This window comes from Nothobranchius furzeri, chromosome 16 (genome assembly GCF_043380555.1).
Source record: "Nothobranchius furzeri strain GRZ-AD chromosome 16, NfurGRZ-RIMD1, whole genome shotgun sequence".
NCBI lineage: Eukaryota > Metazoa > Chordata > Actinopteri > Cyprinodontiformes > Nothobranchiidae > Nothobranchius > Nothobranchius furzeri.
In genome coordinates, this window is record NC_091756.1 from 40,494,595 (window position 1) to 40,519,741 (window position 25,147).

The 25,147-nt window shown below is 43.4% G+C and overlaps 1 protein-coding gene across 17 annotated transcripts in view; it reads right to left on the reverse strand.

Moving 5' to 3' along the window:
- LOC107387848 (calcium-activated potassium channel subunit alpha-1) overlaps nucleotides 1–25,147 on the reverse strand; it is a 113,408-nt gene that overhangs the window by 51,228 nt on the left and 37,033 nt on the right. For 16 of the 17 annotated variants that reach the window (XM_054749225.2, XM_070545659.1, XM_054749224.2 and 13 more), the window contains exons 3-5: nucleotides 12,852–12,913; nucleotides 2,552–2,645; nucleotides 2,355–2,466 (exon numbers count right to left, since the gene is read on the reverse strand). In XM_054749225.2, coding sequence (XP_054605200.1) covers nucleotides 2,355–2,466; nucleotides 2,552–2,645; nucleotides 12,852–12,913 — 268 coding nt within the window. Of the gene's footprint in view, nucleotides 1–2,354; nucleotides 2,467–2,551; nucleotides 2,646–3,161; nucleotides 3,179–12,851; nucleotides 12,914–25,147 lie in introns of those variants that run through there. The other variant, XM_070545665.1, reaches the window with a different exon arrangement.

Below are 25,147 nucleotides of genomic sequence, written 5' to 3' on the forward strand. Positions count from 1 at the left end.
TATAAAGTTCAGCAGAACAGAAACTAAAGAAAACATGATTTCATATAAATTTAAATGTAAAATTAGCACATTCAGTTGGGAAATCATAATTAACTGCACAACGCACCTAACACCGGTCTGTCTTACCTGAATATGTAAAATAAAGTCAAATAAACACCCCACATGTCCACTAGATGGCAACATCAACACACAACACCTCTTTCCACTTTTGTTGCATTCACACCTCAATTCACAAAACATCAGCTCAAGGAACAAACACAGGAACCTTTCATATAGACTCTAAAGTAGGAGGTCTTTATCACCTAAAGACGGGCTTCCGTTGGCTTCCCGAGAACAAAAAAGGCACCCACAAAAATCTAAAAGCTGTGAAAATATGTGATCCTATGAGTGATGAGCATCACACATTTAGAGGGCTGACTTCTATCCTAAGACTCAGCCCTCAACAAAACCCATTACCAATCGTGCACTTTTCAATCACAGCAGGATTTCAGGAGAGTGTTACTGCAAGTGTTGGAGGAACGTTCTGCTGTTGAGGGGAAGGGTATCTGAAAGGCAACTGTGGCACAGAGCTCCATAATGCAAGGCAAAAAAAAGAGAGAGAAAATCAGTCAAGATAAAAAAGGATTTGATTTGCACCCCGTTAGCATCATAGTTTACACTGTAACTAAGCAATCAGCATTAGATCAACTGGTTAAAGAATTAAGTGGTAAATTCAGATCTTTCTTAGTTGGTTTCTACGGAACGGTAATAAACACTGGACACATCATCTGTAGAGAGACTTTGAACAGCCTCAGTCTGGAGAAACAGACATTAGTTCAGACCAAACAGATGAGCTAATGACTAGACCAAGTGAGGGAAGTTGCTTAAGGCATTTCTTACATCTTATTCTGAACTCAAAAACATAATTTCTGATCATGTAAACAATGCTATATAAACATTTACTTTGCCATCAGTATCACTTTACAAGCAGGACAAATATGACATTTTAAAGGGGCAATTTGTAAGAATGACATGCTGTGGTCAAACGTAGTCACTACAGTACATTTTTAAAGCTAAATTATTACTTTTATTGCCATTCTGAGTTTCATGGTTGTTATGGATCAGCACCAGAAGATTCTAGATGACAAGCAAAGATGAGTCATACACAGTACACAGCATAAGTATATAAATACATTATCAAATCTGGTGTTAGTACTCTTGGGTGTTTTACATTTTAGAGCACCTACTACATGTATTATGCTAATTTGTCTCCAGCATTACAGGAAGTGTGGTTGTTTGCATCTTGCTGTTAGCTTACTGGTACAGTTCTGAACGACTCGTTACAGGAAGTAAAATGCCATGTCTGAGTCGTTATTCAGTTCACACACACACTTCACTGTAATATCAAGTTGTTGGTAATTGAAAAAGTAGCTTGAGACATTTTTAGAGCTGACTATTTTTTTCTAACTCACTGTTAGCATTGTTTGCTCAACGCTGGCCTCTAGCCTGCATCAACCCACATCAGAGTAAAACAAAAGTATGCCATGGCTTCTTATGGTACGAGAAATACCTTCTGGGTCACTCCTGTTTACTTTGATCCTTTAAACTCTGGAGATTTGTGCTTGCTGATGTCAAATTACAAATACCGACCCTACTGCGATAGCTCACTGCAGATTTGACAACCTCACAAACTCTGAGCGTAAACAGTAACTATGTCCCACTTTCTCTTCTTTTTTAAAGGAGAAAAACTGACAACTTCCCAGCCAGCTGAGAATGAAATCTGTTTCTACTTCAACCTTCCTTCCCATGATTGAGACGTCAGACTGTTTTGTGATTACTTCACAGTAGAATTCTTACAAATTGCACCTTTCATTAGAAGTGCTACCTTTAAATGTTTCTGCTGCAAATAACCATAAACAAATGATAACAAGTGTGCAAAATTATGGCTGCTTGCTTTAAGACGGGAATAGGCCCCACTCAGACTAGCTACACTCATTTGTGTAAGTACACTCGTCCATCTGGTAAGAACAAACCTGTTTCTCCAAACTGAGGTCATTCAAAAAGATGTTTAGAACTAAATCTTCAAGAAAATCATAATTCAAGATACCTAAAATTCAACCCTCAAGCTACAGATTTTTAAGGGTTCTATGAAAACAACGAGAAGCCTTCAAGTTTTATCAGGTCATAACTCTACATGACCAGAGTTTTCCAACTGAATATATTTGTGCATGTACTTAAGTGCACATAACAACAAAAACAAACAAAAATGTTCCACTGCTTCCACTAAAATGCTAAAATAAATGAAATTAAACATTTTTTTATTCACAAGCCAGCCACAAACAGCAAGAGAGAGAGAGAGAGAAATGCATTCTCACCAAGCCAGCTTCTGCTCAGGTACACCGACACGAACACCGGAGGAACCGTGAAGAAGTCCACCACCGAGTTCACCTCCAGCCAGAACCAAAGCTTGTCATTAGCAGCAATGAACTGTGGGGAAAAACAAAAGGAAATATATTAGAGACAGACATTTCAAACAGAAAATTAGAAACCAGAGATTTTCAAATCGACTTACACGTAGCCCGAAATAAAGCAAGAAAAAGACGTTGAACGCCATGTCGGTTTGCAACGTTATGTCTTTGTAGAAGTTCTGACAGGACTCAATGGGTCTGTTAGACACAAGAAAACATCAAGTGTTTAATTTAAAAAAAAGAACAAATCTGACAGTAAAGGACTTTAAGACGTGGTCAATATGTGTGAGAAACAATATCAAATTGACATAAAAGATGCATTCTTCTTTTCCCGAAAATGCATTTTCTTTCCAAAAGAAGAAAGAAACGTGTCCAAAAAAGTGCAATAACTTCCTCAACGGGTTTTCTGTTGAGAAAGGGCATGCATTCATTTTAACACAAGCAAGAATTAATTGAAATACCTGGTTAACCCTTAAATAACTGCAACAACTCTCCGAGGAATGAGGTGCAAGGTTTCCTCAATAAAACGCTGCTGCTTTCCTCTCAGTCTTGCATTTCTCATCTCACAGACAATGCAGGTCATATATAAGGTTGAACAGGATGGAAATGCAGGGCCAAAGCAGTAGTTTAAGGGTTAAATGCATGCAGGACTCATGGCTTCTTTTATGAGATCAGGCAGCCATAGCAAGTGCTAGCAATGTAGTGCAGTCTCACCCTCATAATGCTCGTATCTGGCACGAAGAATTCAAATAAAGAGACATCATTAACCAAGTAATATGATAGGTTAGTATGATAGTCTACTGGTATTCATTGACCTTAAGGTTAGAAATATTTTCTGTTTGTTACACCTAAAATGAAAAGACAGGTTTTAATAAAACCATGAAGAAAAGGTTAGGGCACAGCTCGGATGTGGATTAATACTTAGTTTGAGTGAATAACTGAGTAAAAGCATAAAATTATTCATAATTAGTAGAATGATGGTAAATGTAGTTAAAATGGGGTGATGACACTTAAGAAAATTATTAAAATAAGTTATTTGCAGCAATTTCACATTTTCTTCAACACGTTTATTATGTTTAAAATAGTTTAGAACGACCTCCTTCGATATTTGTCCCAAAGTACATTTGTTTCCTTCATATCTTCAGTGTGTTTTATGGAAGTTTCATTGCTTTTTCCGGCAAAAAAATGTGCTCCATTTCTAGGAACTAAAAGATGCCCACATCACAGCTGAGCTCCAGATGAGCTTTTGGAGTCTGTTTTCATGATATTTTGGACATCTCACCCCAGATTAGATGTCAGCAACACGACTCTACCACCGACCAAGCCCCCACAATGCGGGTCAAAAATTGAAGCTAAATGAAATAAATTGCAGTTCCACCCTTATCCACTGGGGGCTGGTGTCAGAAGCGAGCAAATCCTCATTGACTCCCATGTTAAAAATACCAATTTCACAGCTGAAATAAACATGTTTACAGCCTGGTTCCAAAACATGTTTTTTGTTTAAATGATCTAGTTTACACTCATGACAACTCTGAGGGGGGTGAATTTTTTTCTAACTCTTCTGTTTAAGTGTATTAAATGTCTAAAATTCTGAACAATTAATGAGCATCAGACCCACGTGACCACAGAGCTAGCTCCGGGGAAAGGCCTCAGTCTGAGCCTCGGCCTCGCCTGAAAACTGTTTGGTCATTTTCAGTCTCTCAACTTAGACCATTAGTTGTAGCGTTTGTGCATTCTTTTTTTGGACTTTATTTGTGCAATTGTTGGACAAAATGACTTGCTGTGGCATTAATTGTGTCGCGTGCCCGTCCCATTTACCGGTTCCGTTAGAACTTATGAGACGGTGCATCCATCAGGGTTCTAGGGGATGTCGGCGAGTATTATCGTATCAGATCCGGGTTTGGACCACCTAATTAGAATCGTGTCTTTTATTTTAAAGGTGAAATGACTTGCACGAATAGCAATCCCCAGAGTAGTCCACTTCTTTTAAACTCGTTACCTTTTGGTTAAGATACTAGAGAGAAGACTGGAGGCAAGCCAAGCCTCTCAGCAATTGTTTGGGTTATCCGGATTAATTGCGCCTCTAACAGCTTATGTGGGAGGTTGGTAACTATAAAATGATTTATGATAGTTGATCAGGCTAACATAAGTTTATCAATTTACTTAATTAATCAAACCTCTCCAGCTGGTAGAGACTTTTTCAACCTGCAATCAGAGCCAAAAATAACCTCTAATATTCTGATTTTATCGCCCTTAAGACAACTCGTTACTCGCAAGGAGGGGGGAGTTAAAACTCCCCTTATCTTAAGGTTTCTTTATATTATTTTATTATAAACTGTAAAGTAAGTCCTGATAATTCAGAGACCTGTGATCGACATGCTTACCTCTGTGCAATTATGGCCAGGGCCCCCAACCGTGAAGCTTTAGAGAAAACCTGAAATAATCAGGATTATGTTTCTTTTCCAAAAAAGTTTATTACAAAATAGAAAATACAAAAATGGGTAAATAAAAAACAACTGCTATCCCCCAAGGAGGAATTAGTTCAAAATGATTAAATAAGAGTTAGTTTACACTAGCTCCTGTCTTCTGAGAATCTCCCCAGCTCTCGTCTTGGAATCTCCCCAAAAACTCTCTCAGCCCGATCTGAGCTGCATCCTTTTATATCATTCCTGAGACTGCTCTAAACAATGTAAGAGTCACAAGTCATTCTCTCCTGACAGTTTAGGTCAAGGGGTCATTTACCAAATACACTTTTTTAGCTCTACATAAGACATTTGGTATCATTTTCACTACATGCAGTATTCACATGAGGGCACAAAAGTTCATGTTGCACTCCTGGAATGGGAGCACAGGTCATAAATCTTCATGTTGGTAGCAAATTGTAGATCTTCCTTTAGCATTCCTGAGGACTTCTGGGTCCAGATGGACTGTCCTTACTCCATTCCAGTCCTTCTTTTCCCGCCAGAGGTGGAGTTAGGGGCGGGGCCATGGGTGGACCCATGGGTGGATCCAGAGAAGCCAGCCTGCCTTTTGACCCTTTGCCTAGTTCTGTCCTCGCCAGCAAGTCCTGAACTATTGTCCTCTTGACCCTTGTGTGACCCTTGTCTCTGACCACTGTTTCTAAGCCTTGACCGGCCAGGACTCGCAACACCAGGACTCGCAACAATTGCACTAACAGAATGTCCAAAGAGTCTTCGCTTCATTTTTTTCGGTAAGTAAAATTATACTTATGTATTTTAGGTCACTGCCGCTCTTGCACTAGCTGAGCTTAAATTTTAACATGTACTGTTTAACCATGAAATTTAAATTTAATAGGGTAAAACCCAGTGCATTTAACATAACATCTCCAAGATCTTGGAAAATGTTGTGGCTAAACAACTCACAGCTGCTCTTGATGAACATAACATCTATGATAGCTTCCAGTCAGGTTTTCGTAGAGCTCATTCTACTGAAACAGCTCTTCTTAGGGTCTCTAATGACCTGACTCACGGTGATGCAGGGGACTGTTCTGTTCTGGTCCTGCTGGACCTGACTGCAGCCTTTGACACTGTTGACCATCACCTGCCACTGGAGAGGCTGAGAGACTGGGTAGGCCTATCAGGATCTGCTCTGGAGTAATTCTCCTCTTATCTTTCTGAGCGCTCCTTTTCTGTGGCCGTCTCCAAGTTTAGGTCCTCCACCACCTCTCTTACTCATGGTGTCCCACAAGGTTCTGTGCTGGGGCCTCTGCTCTTCCTCCTCTATCTGCATCCTCTTCAGCACATCCTGAGCTCCTTCAAAGGAATATCCTACCATCTTTATGCAGATGACATCCAACTGTACATCTCCTTTAAGCCCCATGAGATGTCTAAGCTGCAGCTGTTCCACACCTGCCTAGACTCTATCAAAACCTGGATGGCTGGGAGCTTTCTACAGCTGAATGAAGATAAGACTGAGATCCTCATCTGTGCCCCAGACAAGCTGGTTCCCAAAGTCAAAGACTCTCTTGGTCAGCTTGCTTCCCACACCAAACCTTCTGTCAGGAATCTTGGTGTGACCTTTGACCCAGCTCTCACCCTGGATTCTCATGTCAGTTCTCTTCTTCGCTCTTCCTTCTTCCATCTCAGGAACATTGCTAAGCTGAGTCCCATTCAGTCTCGCTCTGAACTTGTTATCCACACCTTCATCTCCTCACGCTTAGACTACTGTAACTCTCTTTTCACGTGTCTGAGCAGAACCTCCCTGAACCATCTACAGGTGGTTCAGAATACCTGTGCTCGGCTTCTGACCAAGTCCTCCAAACACACCCACATCACCCCGCTTCTCCTCCAGCTTCACTGACTGCCAGTCAACTTCAGGGTTCATTTCAAGATCCTGGTTCTGGTCTATAGGGCCTTACATGGACAAACATCTTCTTACATTAGTGATCTTCTTAGTCCCTACACCCCCAGCAGGCCCCTGAGGTCCAGTGATCAAAGCCTACTGGTTGTGCAACGCACCAGGCTAAAGACCAAAGGTGACAGATCATTTGCTGCTGTGGCCCCCAGACTCTGGAACTCTCTCCCCCTGAGCCTGAGATCAGTGGACTCAGTGGTCTCCTTCAAAAAGCAGCTGAAGACTCACTTGTTCAAGCTGGCTTTTGTATGACCTTCTTCAACTCCTCTCTCTTTATTCTGCTCTCCCCACCTATTCCACCTTCCTCAGGATCCACTGATTTCCCTCTTTCCTATACACTCTCTCTTTCTTAACATTTTTTCTTTTAAATCCCAATTGCCTATTTTTGCTCCTTTTAAATATATTTTTAAACATTTTCTAAATGCTTTTTTATATTTTTACTTTTTTGTTTTTGTGAAGCGCCTCGTGATTTTATCTTGAGAGGCGCTATAGAAATGATATTTTCTTCTTCTTCATAATGCTGCACTTTAAAAAATGGGTTGAAATATAACATGTTGGTGGAGCTGGGTTCTGACTATCGGCTTGTGGAGCTCTCAGGAGACCTCTGTTTTCCACCCGGTTCTCCCCTCCCCGCAGCTCGGCGCATCTCTATCTGATCGCAGCTTCTGTCTGCTGCGCGGGCTGCCGGCTTGTGGAGCTCTGGGATGGAAACCTTTCCACCCGGTTCTCCCCAGCGGCAGCTCTGTGCATCTCAGATCGCAGCGGCGCTTGTCTGCTGTGTGGCTGCCGGCTTGTGGAGGTCTCGGAGACCTCTGTGTTCCACCCGGTTTTACCCAGCGGTCAGCCCGGCGTACCTCTGACTCAGAAGCTCTGGTGTTGTGCACAGATAACTCTGGTTGTAGCTAGGTTGCTACCTCCGTTAGCTTAGCTCCCACCTCCGCGTTAGCTTCAGGTTAGCTTGTAGCTTGTTCGACTGGGTGTCATCAGTTGATCCCAGCCTTACAGCCCCACCCTCAGCTCCACCTCTCTTCCCTTTTGTGGAATTGTCTGGGCTTGACGGAACCTGTGACATGGTCAAAATGGCGGTGGTGGCCACCTCCCAATTTTCTTCAAAAATTTGTTGTTAGAGCCTATGGAAACCCATTGTCCAATATTTATATGTCGAAGCCACTGACTCTGCTTGCTCTGCAAAGTTGATGTTTTATTTCTACAAATAACATGAGCCTGTGACTTAGGCTCCCTATAGAGATTTGATTGTACTGTAGGGTGTGTTACCCTGTTACCCTGTGTTACTTTCAACCTTGTGGAGACCCCCTTTGGGGTTTTAGACCCCAGTTTGGGAACCACCAGCTCAGTAGCCCAGTGGTAGAGTGTCCACCCTGAGACTGGGAGATTGTGGATCCACGGTTGGGTCATGCCAAAGGCTTGGGAAAATGGGACCCAATGCCTCCTTGACACTAAGGGGTTGGATTGGGGGTAAACCACCAAATATTTCCCGAGTGCTGCCATGTCTGCAGCTCACTGCTGTCCCATTGGATGAGTCAGAAGCGAAAAACAAATTTCACACACCAGTGTGACAACTAAAGAGACTTTAACCTTAAACAAAACAACATTACATGTTATTTAGAAACTTGTATGTGCAGTTTAGCACAATTTAGAGAATGATTTAGAAAGCTAAAAACAAGAGTAACCTTAGATTTCTCGCTCTCATATGTTGCTTTTCTACCTGCCTTCATAAGCTTTAGTACGGTACATCGACAGCCACAATCTCTACTAATACCACGTGGATTACAGCAAATTGTTATTCTTATGTAAAAATATAATAAAAATAGACCCACTCTGATGAAACGCTGTTCCTGCTCGACTTCATAAAGTGGGATTATACCTGAGGGATTATACATTTCAAATGATCTGATGCACAGTGGTGACACTGGGTTGAAGTCTGTGGCAAGATGGAGATTTAATGACCACATCCAGAGTTTAATCCAGGTGTTTCCTTCCAGCTAGGTAGCTTAATTCAAGAGGTTAGATGTATCTATGAATACACTAGTTCGTATCAAATATCACAATTTATAAGTTCAATTCCAATCATCGTTCCTCACCACGCGTTGTTGAGTTACTGTGTTTATCAGACGTGGGTGAAAATATCTATGAAATGCTTTATTTATTCATTTATTAGGTTTTTTTTTGTTTTGTTTTTTTACTCAAAACAACTTAAAAATATTTTATCCAAAATTTAAAATATACCTAATTGTAGAAATTGTTGCATGGTGGACCGATTTATTTCCTAACTTCTGCTACACGTTTTAAATATTTGCCGTCTTCTTTTTATGACAATAGCAGCAGCAGCTCAGGAGGTAGAATGGGTTGTCCAGTATTTGCAGGGTTGTAGGATCAATTCCAGTTCCTGTTAGAGAACACTGCTGTTGTGTCCTTGAGCAAGGCACTTAACCCACCTTGCCTACTGGTGATGGTCAGGTGGTGCCAGTGTTCGACAGCCTCGCCTCTGTCAATGAGCCCCAGGGCAGCTGTGGCTCCAGTGTCATCATCACTAGATTGTGAATGTGTGTGTGAATAGTTGAATGGCTGATTGTGTTGTAATGCACCTTGGGGGGTTCTAGGACTCTAGAAGGCACTATAGTAAATACAGGCCATTTGCATTTTATTATTAGATTAACTCAGACCACTAAATTCTAATCTCCTCCTTAATCTGCCACCTTGCCATGGTGGATGGGTTTGAGGGCCCTGGTGATATTTGAAGATGAGGTATCTCAGGGCTAACTGGTCCTGTAAAGTGCTGGGTAAAGATGAGCTTCCTCAACAGGGTGGTTGGCCTCAGCCTTAGGGTTGGGATGAGGAGCTCTGGAATCGAAGAGGGACATAAAGTACAACTGCTGCTCCTCTACGTCAACAAGAGCTCAGCACTTTGGGCTTCCTGACAGGGATGCGGAAGGCGCTTTATAAATAAAGCTTTGATTGATTGATTGATTGATTGATTGATTGATTGATTGGTTGATTGGTTGATTGATTGATTGATTGATTGATTGATTGATTGATTGATTGACTGATTGATTGATTGAAGAGCTAGCTAAAATGGTTCAAGCAAATGGTAACAGTGCCACCTGCAGGGGTTATTTCTCTTACTGGTCCAGAGATCCCCTTGGAGTCCCTCCAGAGGGGCTGGGGGAGGTCAGCTCTCCCCACAAGCCCCAACCCAGATGAGAGGAAGTAAGAGCTCTAAATTCATCTTTTTAACCAAAACTTTTAAAAGTATTTACAGGGAGAAAGAAGAAATTAAAACTAAAGCTTTTTCTTCCACTTCTAAGAATCGTCTTACCCCGGCTTTCCACAGCAGCCGTCAGCAGCACGTTACTGCAGCAGCACGTCATAGCTGCTGATAGGAACGGCTGTGGTCAACAGAACCTTTTCCACTGGAGCCGTCGGCAGCCGTCAGCAGAGCGAGTCGGCCGCGTCTCAGGAGCAGCATGTCGCGGCCTTTACGCGCCGGTTCTATTTCCTACGCGCGACGCCTCTGAAACGGGTCAAGTTCGACATTTTTGGGGAAGGAAAGACAGGAAATCGGACGCGGAAATGGAGAGAAGCTCCCGAGATTTTCAGAATAAAGAACGTATTGCCTTCCGGTCGCTTTACTTTAAAAAGGTTACTAACTGTGCGGCCCCGTGAGAAGTTATCACCTAGCTAGCGGTCTCCTTTGTTTTTCAGGTCCGTATTGACGATTATAAAACGGACAGAACATAAAAACACAAACATTTTGGAGCCATGTTGTAGTTTTCTCCTGCTTGTTGTTGTGTTTACTGACGAAGTCACTCGTGTGACTTCGTGCTCTGTCGGTGACAGCTGCTCCCCTGCTGATTCGCTTCTCGTGGGAAGGGCCAAGCAGCAGCTTACTCGAGCAAGACGTGCTGCTGCAGTAACGTGCTGCTGACGGCTCCCGTGTAAACCCGGGGTTATTCTGCTGGATGACTCTGCCCTCATTCACTGTAATGACACTTCAGCCCAGTAAATCTGTCATTGCAGGGTGACGGACCATACAGTGGAAACAGACCTGCAGGGCTAGGTAATAGAGTTTCAGGCTGGGTTTGGGACAGGACAGGACAGGAAGCTGTCATGCATCAGGAACTTTCCCAATTGCAGCAGCACAGGTCACATTGTGCCTTACTTACTCCCTTTCATACCAACTCACAAGTAAAATGCCTTCATACCTTTGAACGGCACTAAATGTGCAACATCGCAAAAATGGAAAGCATTTGACGGTTAATATCCACACGTCTGGACTGCTTTTCTGCTGCTGAGCAGGGTTTTTAGAGCAGGATCACCTGTAAGTGGTTCTGTTTTGCTTCTAGGTGTCATTTCCTGTCAGGTCAGCTTGTCCGTCATAACAGCCTCAGCAACCTCTCAGGACTAATTAGCCAAAAACCGCATCTGGTGCAATCTGCTGTCATCTGGCAATACCAAACTTTGGTTGAATAGAGATAAAATTATCCTTGAATCATATAAAACCAAGAATAAAAGGAACCTGTAAAGGTGCTGCAGCACTACTGAGTTCACAATGGACACACACACACACACACACACACACACACACACACACACACACACACACACACACACACACACACACACACACACACAGACAGAACTTAATTGAAGGCTGAAGGTTTTTCTTCATCATGTGAAAAGGTACCCGACGCCATTAGGCTAGTTTTAAGAACAAGAAGCCACAGGTGGCAACAGTGAGGATGTAACTCTACCTGAGCTTGTCAAGATAATGAAATGAGATCATGCCTGCTAACCACAACAAAATGAGCCTGGCCCTCAGCTGCATGAGATCTAATAAAACAACCGGTAACCGAATGATCACATCCAGAGTCTCAAGCCTGATTACATGAGTTTACAACCCCTTTTCTCCTGTCTGCCTTCACATGGTGCCCACCGGGCACTCCCGCTGGGTTTGATAAAAGCTTTTATCTTTGTGTAACTTGCTGTGCTTCTTAATGGCACTTCCTGTCTAAACACAGCCAGGCAATAGAACATGCAGCTAAAAGGGCCTTCCACTTCCTCCTGATCTGATGAGTGATGGTCATTGTTTCCAGAAGGAAGTTTGGACTTTACTAAACCCAACTGTTGCGCTCCCGCAAAAAGCACACAAGAGTATTTGTCTCAGTCATCTGTTCTCTTCCACTTGGTTAAAGATCATCTTAAACGTTGGTAAAGAGTGAAGGTGACCTACAGGAAGAAATGGACCGAATCTGAACCAGTGCTCCAGGATTATTAAAACACCCAAACAATCATTTATACACTTCGGTTAAGATTGTTGTACCTTTTTATGCTAGATTAGTCTAGTTTTCCAAGGATGGTAAATAAAATATGATAAATTATGGTTTACAGGCATGATTGTGGCAAATAGGTGGTTCAGAGGTGAAACATCCAGTCTAGTATCAAGTATTATCTCAGCTATGCCACACCTCTTCAAGTTCAAAAATGGATAAAAAGGCTATTTGACAGAATTTTATTTCCTTTTTGATTTCTTTTTCTGCCAATATTATTCTTTTACAAGATCTCGCTGGTTGAAGAAATGTTTGTGAGAAACTGTGAGAAGCCTGATTCCATGAGTTTAAAAGCTAATAAACATTACACCACCAGAAAGGAAGTTTTGGACTTTCCTGCCTGTTGGAAAGTCCTATCAGGCCATAACAGGGATTAATCAGATTTAATCTCAAATCACTGGCTTAAGCAGCTGAGGATGATGATAAAATACAAACACGTACATTTTTAGATCTTCTAGAACAACATTTTAGTGTTTTAAACTAAAATATGATCATAGTACAGAATACATAAACATGCTTCTTGCTTGAGCTTTACATTTTAGTTATTGATTTCTCTGCTTCTGTAAGGCCCATAAAGACCAATGCCTACTTCATATCACAAATATTCACCACCAGTTTGGGACTAATCGTGGTAATTGTCACACAGACAGATGAACATCAGTAGTGATGCTATATTACTTACTTGGAGGAATCTATGAAGTATATTACAAGGGCTCCAATACTGAGTGCAAAAACGAGCACCACCTGTAAAAAAAGAGAAAATGACCCAATTATTCAAACTGCATTCAAATCAAAACACAGAAATAGAGCCCGTCAACATGGCTGCCAGTGCAACATTCAGTTTAGGGGTGCACAATATGTAAATTGTAAATATCAGCGATTTTTACGTTCTACGCATCTGTATGTCGATCTGGTGGACTATGTTGATGATATCCACAAATTAATTAGATGATACAACCTGCCGCTACAGGAAGTTAGAAAAGCAGCCAATAAAACTACAAAAATTATTATTTTAACCATTTTTGCCATTTAAGCCGCTTGGACAGATGACTACTGTTGAGATAGATTTAGTTTGAATGCTACTGTGGATTTTATGTTTCTAATCAAACGCTATCATGATAAAACCTCCTTTAGTAACAAGTGATACATTTTCTGTCTGCCACATTAGGTCTGCTAACAAAGTCTCGTGTGTTTAAGTTAATTAAATATGAACTTTAATGTCAAGTTTGCCCGTAGCAACTCCTGCAGCACCAGCCTTCCAGTGCACACCTGCTTCTAAGCCTGTGTTGATTGTGTTATATTAACTTATTTTGAACAAGAGTTCAGTTATCAGTAAATATGCAGAAAAAATGTCTGCTCATTTTGTAAAACTGGCACAATGTAATCAGCTTGCAGAAGCAAAATCAGGAAGGATAAACCAGGAGCAGACTGTTTTTACCAAACCAGGGCGTCACTTTTGCCTTGTCACCCTGACTTCTCCTGCAGAAGGGATGCTGGTAAACAGACCAAAACCTGCAGCGAGCGAACAGATTGTCAGAGCAGACCGCGAGGCAGGTTGCAGGTTAGTAAACATGAGATTCCTGTGTTAGTGAGAACAGAGAATGGAGTTGTCAGGTGACAATTCTGACACGGATAGACGAAAGGTGAAATGTAACCACTAATGCATTTGTCGAAGGAAATCACACTAAACTGTAATTACAGATAGTGAAAAGTAGACTGAACTGAGTTTTTACTCAGTTTTTACTTTTTTTCAGAAGAAACTCTAAAATCAAACTAGGGCATGCGCCAAAACGCAACTAAACCAGAGCAAAGTTCACAGGTTTGCCCTCGTTACTGAACTAGCTTTCTGACATTTACGGTAAGCGACAATGATTTTATATTTTTACATAAAACGCTAATTGTGCTGATACATCAATTGATGTTATTCTACCAAAAGCAAAGCAGTTAAGTTGTATTATTGTGAAAGGACTGCCCTAATTTTCTCCTTCAAAGTCAGAGCGGATGTAGACGAGGGCTCAATCCAAAGAGACCCAGATATGAACAGGGAGGTTTCTGCAGGACAGCAGAACAAATGTTTTACACGGCAGGGTTATCTGTGTCACTACCTGGCTTTCATCTATTTAGAAATGACACAATGGCCATCCTGAACAAGAAACCAATGAGCATGCATAATGAATAAGCCCAGCCTAATTCATTTCCATGATGTGAAATTGTACTGTCAACCTGCAACCACTGATGGTTTGGTAATGGCAAAAAGCTCCTGCATGCATTTTTAATCAGCCCCCTTTCTTTGATAGCTGGGAATCTCTTTTTGCCACAGAATCTCCAAATTTGGGAACTGGAAATAATCCTGGTGAAACCCTATGCCAGTCTGGCTGACAACGCTCCGGCTGCAGCTGTAAATAAAGGCCGACGTAAAGAGTCACGACTGCATTTGTCAGTCAGGTGTCAGCAGATGGTGCATCAGTCACGCAATAACGATGCATCACATCTGGACCTCCAGCCAGCCGTCAATTGCTTCATAGCAGATGGCTCCGCCCTCAAGAGGCCACAGTGAGGAACGAGGAAACAACCACTGCATGACAGCAGAGGCCTGCCAGGACACCCATTTTACATTTACTTCTGCCAGCGCACTTTTCACCTTTTTAACTCTGCCAGCTTCACCACAATTATGGGAGGGAGCACAATAGAGAGAGAAATAAAATGTTCCTAAAATGTAACAAAGTAATGACTCTCTGTAAAACAGCAAAGCTCATTTGAGTATTTCACTAATATTTGAAGTCAGCATTTCAGTTTAAGCATATTATTTTAAAATTTTGAAAGTCTGAAAATGTGTCCTAGAATTCTTCCTTAAATGTTAACAGACAAAAAATGTGAAGTAGAACAGAAAAGCCTTTTATTGTCCTGCGGTGGTGACATTTTGGTGAGAGAAGAAATGAAGCTATGACAAAAAATATAATACAAGGAAAAATAAATCTATGCTTAAGTGTGTCAAACTGTTTCAACCAAAGCTGTCAATCAATTAATCTTCTGCCATTTATCTGAAAACGGTCCACAGGGACTAAAACATTGTCAGAAATACCCAGACACTCATGTCCCCAACTCCTCCTCACCTGGAGGGATTACAAGGTATTCCCATGTGAGGTACCTCTACAGAGAGTCCCCAGTTTCCTCCCAATGACATGTCTGAAACACATCCTGTGGAAGGCATTCTGAAGGTATACTCATGGGATGTCCACACCACCTCGACTGGCTCTGTTGAATGGCAGCTACTCCACTGTGAGCTTTGTATGAACCATATCCTCATAACCACACAGTTGTGGGATTGAGTCCTGCTCAGTCTGTTGCAGTTGTTGTGTCCTTGGGCAACCCACCTTGTCTGCTGGTGGTGGTCAGAGGACAGGTGACACCTGTGTGTGGCAGTCTTGTTTCCATCAGTGCACCCTAGGGAGCCTCCACTGTGGACCTTGGCCCTTTGGCACACTAAGAGAAATGTTACCAACCTGGGTGTAAAAATTGACTCAGTGCTAACATTTGATGCACAAATTAACACTGTAGTACGTTCCAGGTTTTTTCATTTGAGACACTTGGCTAAGATCAAGCCCCTGTTCTCTAGGGAGCACCTACAAGCTGTTATTCATGCATTCGTTCTGTCCAGACTTGACTACTGCAATGCACTGCATGCCGGTTTGATTCAGAGTGCGATTGCTCGCCTACAGCTGGTTCAGAACTCCGCTGCTAGGTTTCTGACATGTACAAGACGGCGTGTCCATATCACAGCAGTGTTGGTGGAACTCTACTGGCTTCCTATGTAGTACAGAGCAAAATTCAAAGTGCCGATGCTCGTGTGCAGGGCTCTTCACGGTAATGCTCCAGCCTATTTATCAGCACTGCTATCAAGGGCTTGTCCCCACCCACTCTCTTCATTCTGGTGACCAGGAACTACTGGTGGTCCCTTGTTCCAGATGCAAATCTAGGGGAGATCGTGCATTTGCGGTCCTTGCTCCAACTTTGTGGAACGGTCTACTTTTGACTGTTAAGCTGGCACCTTTCTTCCAGATTTTTAAGTCACGTCTGAAGGCCCATTATTATGTCGAGGTAATGTTACCACTGGGGTCTGCAATTTTGTCTTGATTTTAATTGTTTAACAATTGTTCTCATCTGTTTTTTATGCTATTTTTTATTCTGTTTTTATTTTTTATTGTTTTTATTGATGCGATTGCCTGTTAAATGTTGTGTTCAGCACATTGGGTTTCTGCTACAGGTTGTGGAAGGTGCTCTATACATGAATAAATGAAATTAATAAATGAATATCATCACATTCTGAAAATATGAATATTACATTTCAAGCATGCGAATGTATATTGTACAAAAATGAGAAGTATACTGATAGAACCATAAAAGTAGCACATTATAATGTGGAATTATAATTTTTTTGCATGGGTGACAGCTCTATGGTTCCGTACGTTTCTGTGTGTTCAAAAACGCAAACGTTCTACTTCTTTGGGGGTCGTCAACTGTCACAAAATTTTATCGCCCAGTATTCCTGAATAAGTTGTGCAGGTCTACATCTGGAGTTCAGCAGCAGGCACGCAGAAGTCAACCTGCAAATGTCAAAGAACCCACTCACACTTCTCCACTCTTCCTGGAGCGTGACTCACATCAGTCGGCATGAATAGCCTGCCACTGTGACAGGAACTGCATTTAGGCAGAAAAATCATGTAATCTGTTGCTGCCAGGGAGAACTTACTGTTATCTAAACTCAGTTTTCTTTTGAAGATGGAGAGAAGAAAAAATGTCTCAAGGTAATACAAGAAAAAAGTCTGGTATGCGGAACAGGATTAAGAAGATTTTTGTTCCACATTCTCAGCAAAACATTTGGAAAGATATTGAACATTTGCTGTAAAGTGCCTAACATTTCTAACAGATAAAAGTATATAGCACAACTCCAGCAGACATTTTACATTTTCTACAGGTCTCATGAATTCCTGAGTTTACGAGTGGTTCATTTATGTGGTAGAAACTTGTTGGGGAGACCACCTGAATGCACAATACTGAAGCAAACTCAGAAGACAGAGAACATTTTCAGCCCTTTTACTGTAAACCATTGAGGTAAAAAGCATTTCTAGTGCACCTCTTTTATAATTTAAATGTTCAGGGGAGCAGAAGCGTCTGACCTACTGTTCCTTAAGGGTGACAGGTCCACAGCATTTTCCTTAGCAACACTTTTCAGTATAAAAAACCTGAAGCCTACCATGCAGAACTCTATAAAACACAAATATATACGACTGCAAACATGGATGTTTAAATGCCTGCATGCTCGCGCTTCCTCATGAGGTTAAAACTATAGAAATATTACAACCGCACATTAGTATCAATCTCAATATTTTTGTTTCTGCGAAGGGCACACCAAGAGTCTGACTTGGTGTCTGTGAGGCTCCAGTAGATGTAAAGCTAATGTAAATATTTGTATGATGTTTTACTGTTTGTGATGACCACTTGTTAACTGTTTACCCTTTGCCCTGAGTGATACCGGTAAATGAGTGTATTCATAACAACATTCGACCTTGACCCAGAAAGCAACACTACTGTTGAAACCTGGCTCTTTTAAAGTGGTGATGTGCCTTTTCCCTGGCGATTGGGGGCAGTGCAAACCTAAATCATTGCAAGCAAGTGGTATTTTTATATTTGAGTAAGACCTTACCAATGGATGCCATTAGGGTCTAAAATCACTGGAAGTGCGACCTCCAGTAAAATGACAAGCACATCACAGGTTGTGTCTTTAAGAGACAACCGTGTCCCTCCTTAGTTCAGACCTGTTGGCTGGCTGCATCTGCATGAGCACCATGCCTGCGGCGACAGGCAAAAACACAACATGCATACTAATGGGGCCTCGGCTAGAGCTGCTGAAGCCTGATACCCTCCTAAAGCGTGATCTTAATATAACCTACACAGCACGTGCTTTGTCAACAGCCTCCAGCTTCTTCTGCCTCAACAGGAAATTATGAATGAACTGTCAAAACCACAGCATCTGTGGAAACGTGCTTTACTGTGGTTTGTGTCACTCACATGTAACTAGGGTCACACAGGAAACACTGACAGCATTAAAGCTTGTGAAATCACAGGAGACAACCCCGATTTGTACTTAATTACCACTGTGAGGATGAACACATGTGGCATCATTGTTGTTATTTTAGATTATTTCAGATTTTGTTGAAAATGTTTCCACCATTAGAAAATACAATAACTTGAAAAAAGGGCATTTCTTATAATATAAATTTTAAATCAAATGTTTAGATTTCAAAATGCTGGTGAGATGTCTCTGTGAGGAAGATGATTTATTCCCAGTAAGTCAGAGAGGGGAAATGTTCTGAAGAGAACAAGATAACCCCGAAAAAAAAAAAAATGTGTTCCCAGTGCATAGTGGTGGAGGTTCCTTATCCGTCCTCTTTGGGTGGTGTGTACCAGCCATTCTTTTCATGGATCTGCACCAGGGATTTGTATGACTGTTGTGCTCTGGCAAGATTGTACTGGTTCTTATTGGCTCCGAACTGCACTCTGGCTTTGCCTTTAACCAAAATCTCCTCCTTGAACCGTCACCTTATCGTGGTGGAGGAGTTTGAGTGCCCTAATGATCCTAGGAGCTATGTTGTCTGGGGCACTTAGTGCCCCTGGTAGGGTCTCCCATGACAAATTGGTCTTAGGTCGCAGGAGGAACATGAAGGGTCCGGTGCAATGCGAATCGGGTGGCAGACCAAGGCGGGAGCCTTGGCAGTCCAATCCCCGGACAAGAAAACTAGTTTTTGGGACATGGAACGTCACCTCGCTGGCGGGGAAGGAGCCGGAGCTTGTGGCAGAGGTTGAGCGGTACCGGCTAGATATAGTCGGACTCACCTCGACACATTGCATTGGCTCTGGAACCCGAGACCTGGAGAGGGGTTGGACACTCTACTTTGCTGGAGTTGCTCCGGGTGAGAGGCGGAGGGCTGGGGTTGGCTTTTTGTTAGCCCCGAGACTCTCTGCCTGTGTGTTGGGGTTTACCCCGGGGGACAAGAGGGTAGCTTCCTTGCGCCTTCGGGTCAGGGAACGGGTCCTGACTGTTGTTTGTGCTTATGGGCCAAATATCAGTTCAGAGTACCCACCCTTTTTGGAGTCCCTGGGACGAGTGCTAGATAGTGCTCCATCAGGGGACTCCATTGTCCTGCTGGGGGACTTCAATGCTCACGTGGGCAATGACAGCTTGACCTGGAGGGGTGTGATTGGGAGGAACGGCCCACCTGATCAGAACTCGAGCGGTGTTTTGTTTTTGGACTTCTGTGCAAGCCGCAGTTTGGCCATAACGAACACCATGTTCGAACATAAGGATGCCCACCGGTACACTTGGTACCAGGGCAGCCTAGGTCACAGGTCGATGATAGATTTTGTAGTCGTATCATCTGACCTGCGGCCGTATGTTTTGGACACCCGAGTGAAGAGAGGGGCGGAGCTGTCAACTGATCACCACCTGGTGGTGAGTTGGATCAGATGGCAAGGGAACATGCCGCGTAGACCTGGCAGACCCAAACGCATAGTGAGGGTCTGCTGGGAACGCCTGGCAGAAGAACCTGTCAAGACGGTCTTCAACTCCCACCTCCGGCAGAGCTTTGACCACGTCCCGAGAGCAGTGGGGGACATTGAGTCCGAGTGTGCCTTGTTCCACTCTGCGATTGTCGAGGCGGCTGTTGCTAGCTGTGGTCGTAAGGTGGCCGGTGCCAGTCGTGGTGGCAACCCCCGTACCCACTGGTGGACACCAGAGGTTCGGGGAGCCGTCAGGCTGAAGAAGGAGGCCTACAGGGCGTGGCTGGTCTGTGGGTCTCCGGAGGCAGCAGACAGGTACCGGATAGCCAAGCGGGGTGCAGCAGTGGCAGTTGCCGAGGCAAAATCTCGGGCGTGGGAGGAGTTTGGTGAGGCCATGGAGAAAGACTATCGATCGGCTCCAAAGAGGTTCTGGCAAACTGTCCGGCGCCTCAGGAGAGGAAGGCAGCAACTCGCTCACACTGTTTACAGTGGGGATGGGGAGCTGCTGACGTCAACTGAGGCTATAGTCGGACGGTGGAAGGAATACTTTGAGGAGCTCCTCAATCCCACCAATGCGCATTCCGAGGAGGAACCAGAGCTGGGAGGCCTGGGGATGGACTGTCCGATCTCGGGGGCAGAAGTTGCTGAGGTAGTCAAACAACTACACAGCGGCGGAGCCCCGGGGGCGGATGAGGTTCGTCCTGGGTATCTCAAGGCTATGGATGTTGTAGGGCTGTCATGGTTGACACGTCTCTACAACATTGCGTGGTCATCGGGGGCAGTTCCTAGGGAGTGGCAGACCGGGGTGGTGGTCCCCATCTTTAAGAAGGGTGACCTGAGGGTGTGTTCCAACTATAGGGGGATCACACTCCTCAGCCTCCCTGGAAAGGTCTACTCCAAGGTACTGGAGAGGAGGGTCCGATCGATAGTTGAATCTCAGATAGAGGAGGAGCAATGTGGTTTTCGTCCTGGCCGTGGAACTGTGGACCAGCTCTATACCCTTGCAAGGGTGATGGAGGGGGCATGGGAGTTTGCCCAACCAATCCACATGTGCTTTGTGGATTTGGAGAAGGCTTATGACCGTGTCCCCAGGGTCACCCTGTGGGGGACGCTCCAGGAGTATGGGGTGGGTGGCTTTCTGTTAAGGGCCATTCAGTCCCTTTACCAGAGGAGCGTGAGTTTGGTCCGCATAGCCGGTAGTAAGTCGGACCTGTTCCCAGTGAGGGTTGGACTCCGCCAGGGCTGCCCTTTGTCACCGGTTTTGTTCATCACTTTTATGGACAGAATTTCTAGACGTAGCCGTGGTGTGGAGTGTGTCGAGTTTGGTGGCAGGAGAATCTCGTCTCTGCTTTTTGCGGATGATGTGGTCCTCCTAGCTTCATCCAGCTCTGACCTTCAGCTCTTGCTGGGTAGGTTCGCGGCCGAATGTGAAGCGGCTGGGATGAGGATCAGCACCTCCAAATCTGAGACCATGGTTCTCGACCGGAAAAGGGTGGCTTGCCACCTCCGGGTCGGGGGAGAGGTCCTACCTCAAGTGGAGGAGTTTAAGTATCTCGGGGTCTTGTTCACGAGTGAGGGTAGGAGGGATCGGGAGATCGACAGGCGGATTGGTTCGGCGTCTGCAGTGATGCGGACGCTGAGCCGATCTGTCGTGGGTAAGAGGGAGCTGAGCCAGAAAGCCAGGCTCTCGATTTACCGGTCGATCTACGTCCCAATCCTCACCTATGGTCATGAGCTTTGGGTAATGACCGAAAGAACGAGATCGCGGATACAAGCGGCCGAAATGAGTTTCCTCCGTAGGGTGGCCGGGCTCAGCCTTAGAGATAGGGTGAGGAGCTCGGACATTCGGGAGGGACTCGGAGTAGAACCGCTGCTCCTCCGGATCGAAAGGAGCCAGTTGAGGTGGTTTGGGCATCTGGTCAGGATGCCTCCTGGACGCCTCCCCGGGGAGGTGTTTCGGGCATGTCCTGCCGGCAGAAGGCCCCCGGGTCGACCCAGGACATGTTGGAGAGGTTACATCTCCAATCTGGTCCGGGAACGCCTTGGGGTCCTGCCGGAGGAGCTGGTGGACAAGGCCGGGGAGAGGACGGCCTGGAGCTCCCTGGTTGGGATGCTGCCCCCGCGACCCGGACCCGGATAAGCGGAGGAAGACGAAGACGAAGACGAAGACGAAGATTTCAAAATGAAAACAGGCAGGTGTATTTGTTCTTAGGTTCTGGGGGCAGGACTCAAACTTTGTACTGGAACCAACCACTAGTGGGCTCTTCAGCTTCCTCTCCCATGTTCCCATCACATGTCATCCAGTAAACATAGTGAGAATTATCCAGTGGCACCACAAAAATGAGTAAACTCTCTAAACCCGATCCTGTCTGCTTGCCTGCTACTGGATTAAAGCCATCCCCAGGGGCGGTGTTTCTGTGTTAGAGTTCCATCAGTCAGATGTAGCTTCTGAAGCCTCTGCTAGTCGGTCGGATTAGCTTTTTTCTCTGGGAGACGGCGACAAGAACAGATATTGGATTACCGTAGAAGTTCAACCGAACTCCGATCCTACTAGCCGGATATCACTACCGGAGGTGCAGACATGTTTTAGACCGTTTGACTCTGAAGACCCACGACCCGTTTTGAACATCTAGGTGGATTCTGTTCATCTTCAGAACCAAAATTGGTACAGTTTGTTTACTTTTACGTTCTATTTTTCATTTCTGTGCTCCAGCGGGAGCTCTAAGCTGACGAGTTCTCAGGTGGTCTTAGCTCCATCATGTGTCCCAATATAATTCAGTAATCTACAGATATGTGTGCTGCCAGTTTTACAGCTCCATGTAAATATTGATATAACTCCAGAAAGTATATAACTAATAGCTCACAAGAGTAAATCTTCCTGATGCTGGAATAAGTACTTAGTTTGACTCGTTTGCACTAATCCAGGATGGCACGGAAGTTCTACTAGTCCATGGAGGATCTATTGTTGATATGAGGATCATCTCTTAGATTATATCTGTGTGTGTCATAGCTTTCCCAAATGACTTGTTTTTCCCTTATCGAAGCTTACACAGTTAACAGTGTTGCTGCAGTCATGCTAACAGGACTCTGAGTCCAGAAGTAGCGGTGCGGTTCTAGATGGATTTATAGATGTAGATTATTATTTTAGATCAGACCTATGCTATTTAAAAATGCATGTAGGACACGGACACATGGCTCAGACCTTTTGCTGCAGCTTAAACACAATTTTCCCTAATAATTAAAAGCACGAAAGTAAACAAAATACAGTCATTCACAATACTAGCATCAGCAGCTACCTTATTTTACGTGCTGGAGTGACGTATGCGGAACATGTCTGGAGGAGAGGATTTGATTTTCTGTAATGATTTATGACAAAATTCCTTAACAAAAGGAAACAATGAACCCAGTTGATATTTATATAGATGGTAAAGTGTAGTTATACAGAATTTCTACTATTTTAATACCGAGTCTGGCCAATACCTTTAATAATTTAGTAATTAATGAATTCATTACATTTTTTAAAAGCATCTCACAGTTTTTTCCTTGGTTTGTTTTTACTGAGTAGCTCTAATATTCTTTTCAATTTACACAGCTTTGTGTTGCAGATAAAGATTTATTCTGTGTTGTTTTTAGTTTGACATTGTCTCCATGACATAATGTGTGTGTGCTTTAGAAAATAACTCATCATGTGTCATTCTGATTATGCCCAAGCTGCTTGACATCAAGTGAGTCATGATAAAGGTGTGGCTCAAGGATGCAGAGATGGATGAGTTTGATCTTCTGGGATCATTTCCACGCATGCTGAGCTGGTTTGAGCAGGGACTAGAGAGGGATGCGAAAAAGGAGACAGGCTGAAATATCAGCTTGTATTGGATTAAAAAGGAGCTGAAATGTCTTGTGGAAAAAACAAATAGTTAAAAGGCTGAGAGTTTTACTGTAGGTCAGACTTCCTTCTAGTACCACACAGAAACCACAAGCCCCCGAGGCTTTCCCTTTGATTAAACACAACTAATGTGATATCATTTAAATAGCAGCATAACAATTCAGCTCTTCGTGTCCCTGTGGTATTGTGCAAAGTCCAAAGATGAAACAATTAAAACGTTTAGCCAAAGGAAGCACTGAAAAGACAGCGATGAAGACAAAGAAAAGACCATTTCCTTGGAGAAATCATTACTTGGTCCAGAAGCTTTGATCATTCTAACACATGCAGGTGAATATTAAGTTGGCCTGTGCTGTAAAGGGAAGGAAAGACCAGTATGATTAAAGAAAAGGGTTTTCTTTCTAACCTTTGATGAACATTTAATTCTGACCAGGTTTTCTGCATAAGATTCAGTTATACAACCACCTCCTTGGTCTCAAAGAGTCTTAATCTGCAGTGATAATGATGATTGTAAATACATTTTATTTTCTCATTGTTCAGTTTCACAAGAATGAAAAATATCCGCCTAGATCTCAAGCCACATAATATGAGACAACTGGCTCTACACATTAATAAATGATACAGCTGTCTCTAAGCCAAACTTAATGTCATGTACTACCACCAATCTGAAACTTCTTTCTCTTCGAGGGTTTCCTATTTTTGGGGTTCCATCTGTGAATAATCTGTGTCAATTTAGGCCCATCTACTGCACCCTTCATGTTCTCTTTCACTGCATCCATAAACCTCCTCTCAGCCTCCTGCCTGGTAGCTCCAACCTCAGCATCCTTCCACCCATGTGATCATTGCCTCTTCCCTGGACATGTCAGAACCATCTCAGTCTGACCTCTCTGAATTATCTCCAAACAACCCTAACCCTATTGTACTGATATCAGATGTTTTTACAAAGTCTTTCAAACTAAATTAACAGAATAATTCATATATTTTCAACTCTATGAACACAACTGCACATCTTCAGCCAGCACCTCATGTAACTTTTAAGTATTTTATATAAACATATTGTTGTATAATCTCTGCACTCAAGACTGAGCTTCTTGTCTGATTTATCCTGAATGTTCAATGTTTCATTCTGATTCCAAGACGGTTTTTAAGCTTTTTATGAAGGTCCGATGACCTTCTAATTCTAATTTTAAAGAAGCTACATGATATGAACTCTCATATCACTGAGCTGAAGAACATCTTCATGCTGTACTTGTTGATATGTCAGAACAGTGGCAGCAGCAGTACAGTGATTCAACTCGAACTGAACAATTTTCCTTTTCAGCTGGGAATCCCTGGAAACCCTTACAGACTCAGTGGGAGTCTGGAGTGGTGAATGTAATATTTAGACTTTCCTGACATCACTCAGAAACGCTTGCAGGCAGTGTGCGGTGTCTAAAGCAGGGTTTCCTCATCTCCTGCATGTCTGTGACCTTTCTACATGAGTGAGAATGTAGGGTTTAAGGGATTTTACTCTGATCTGTTCAATACAAGCTGATTAATCC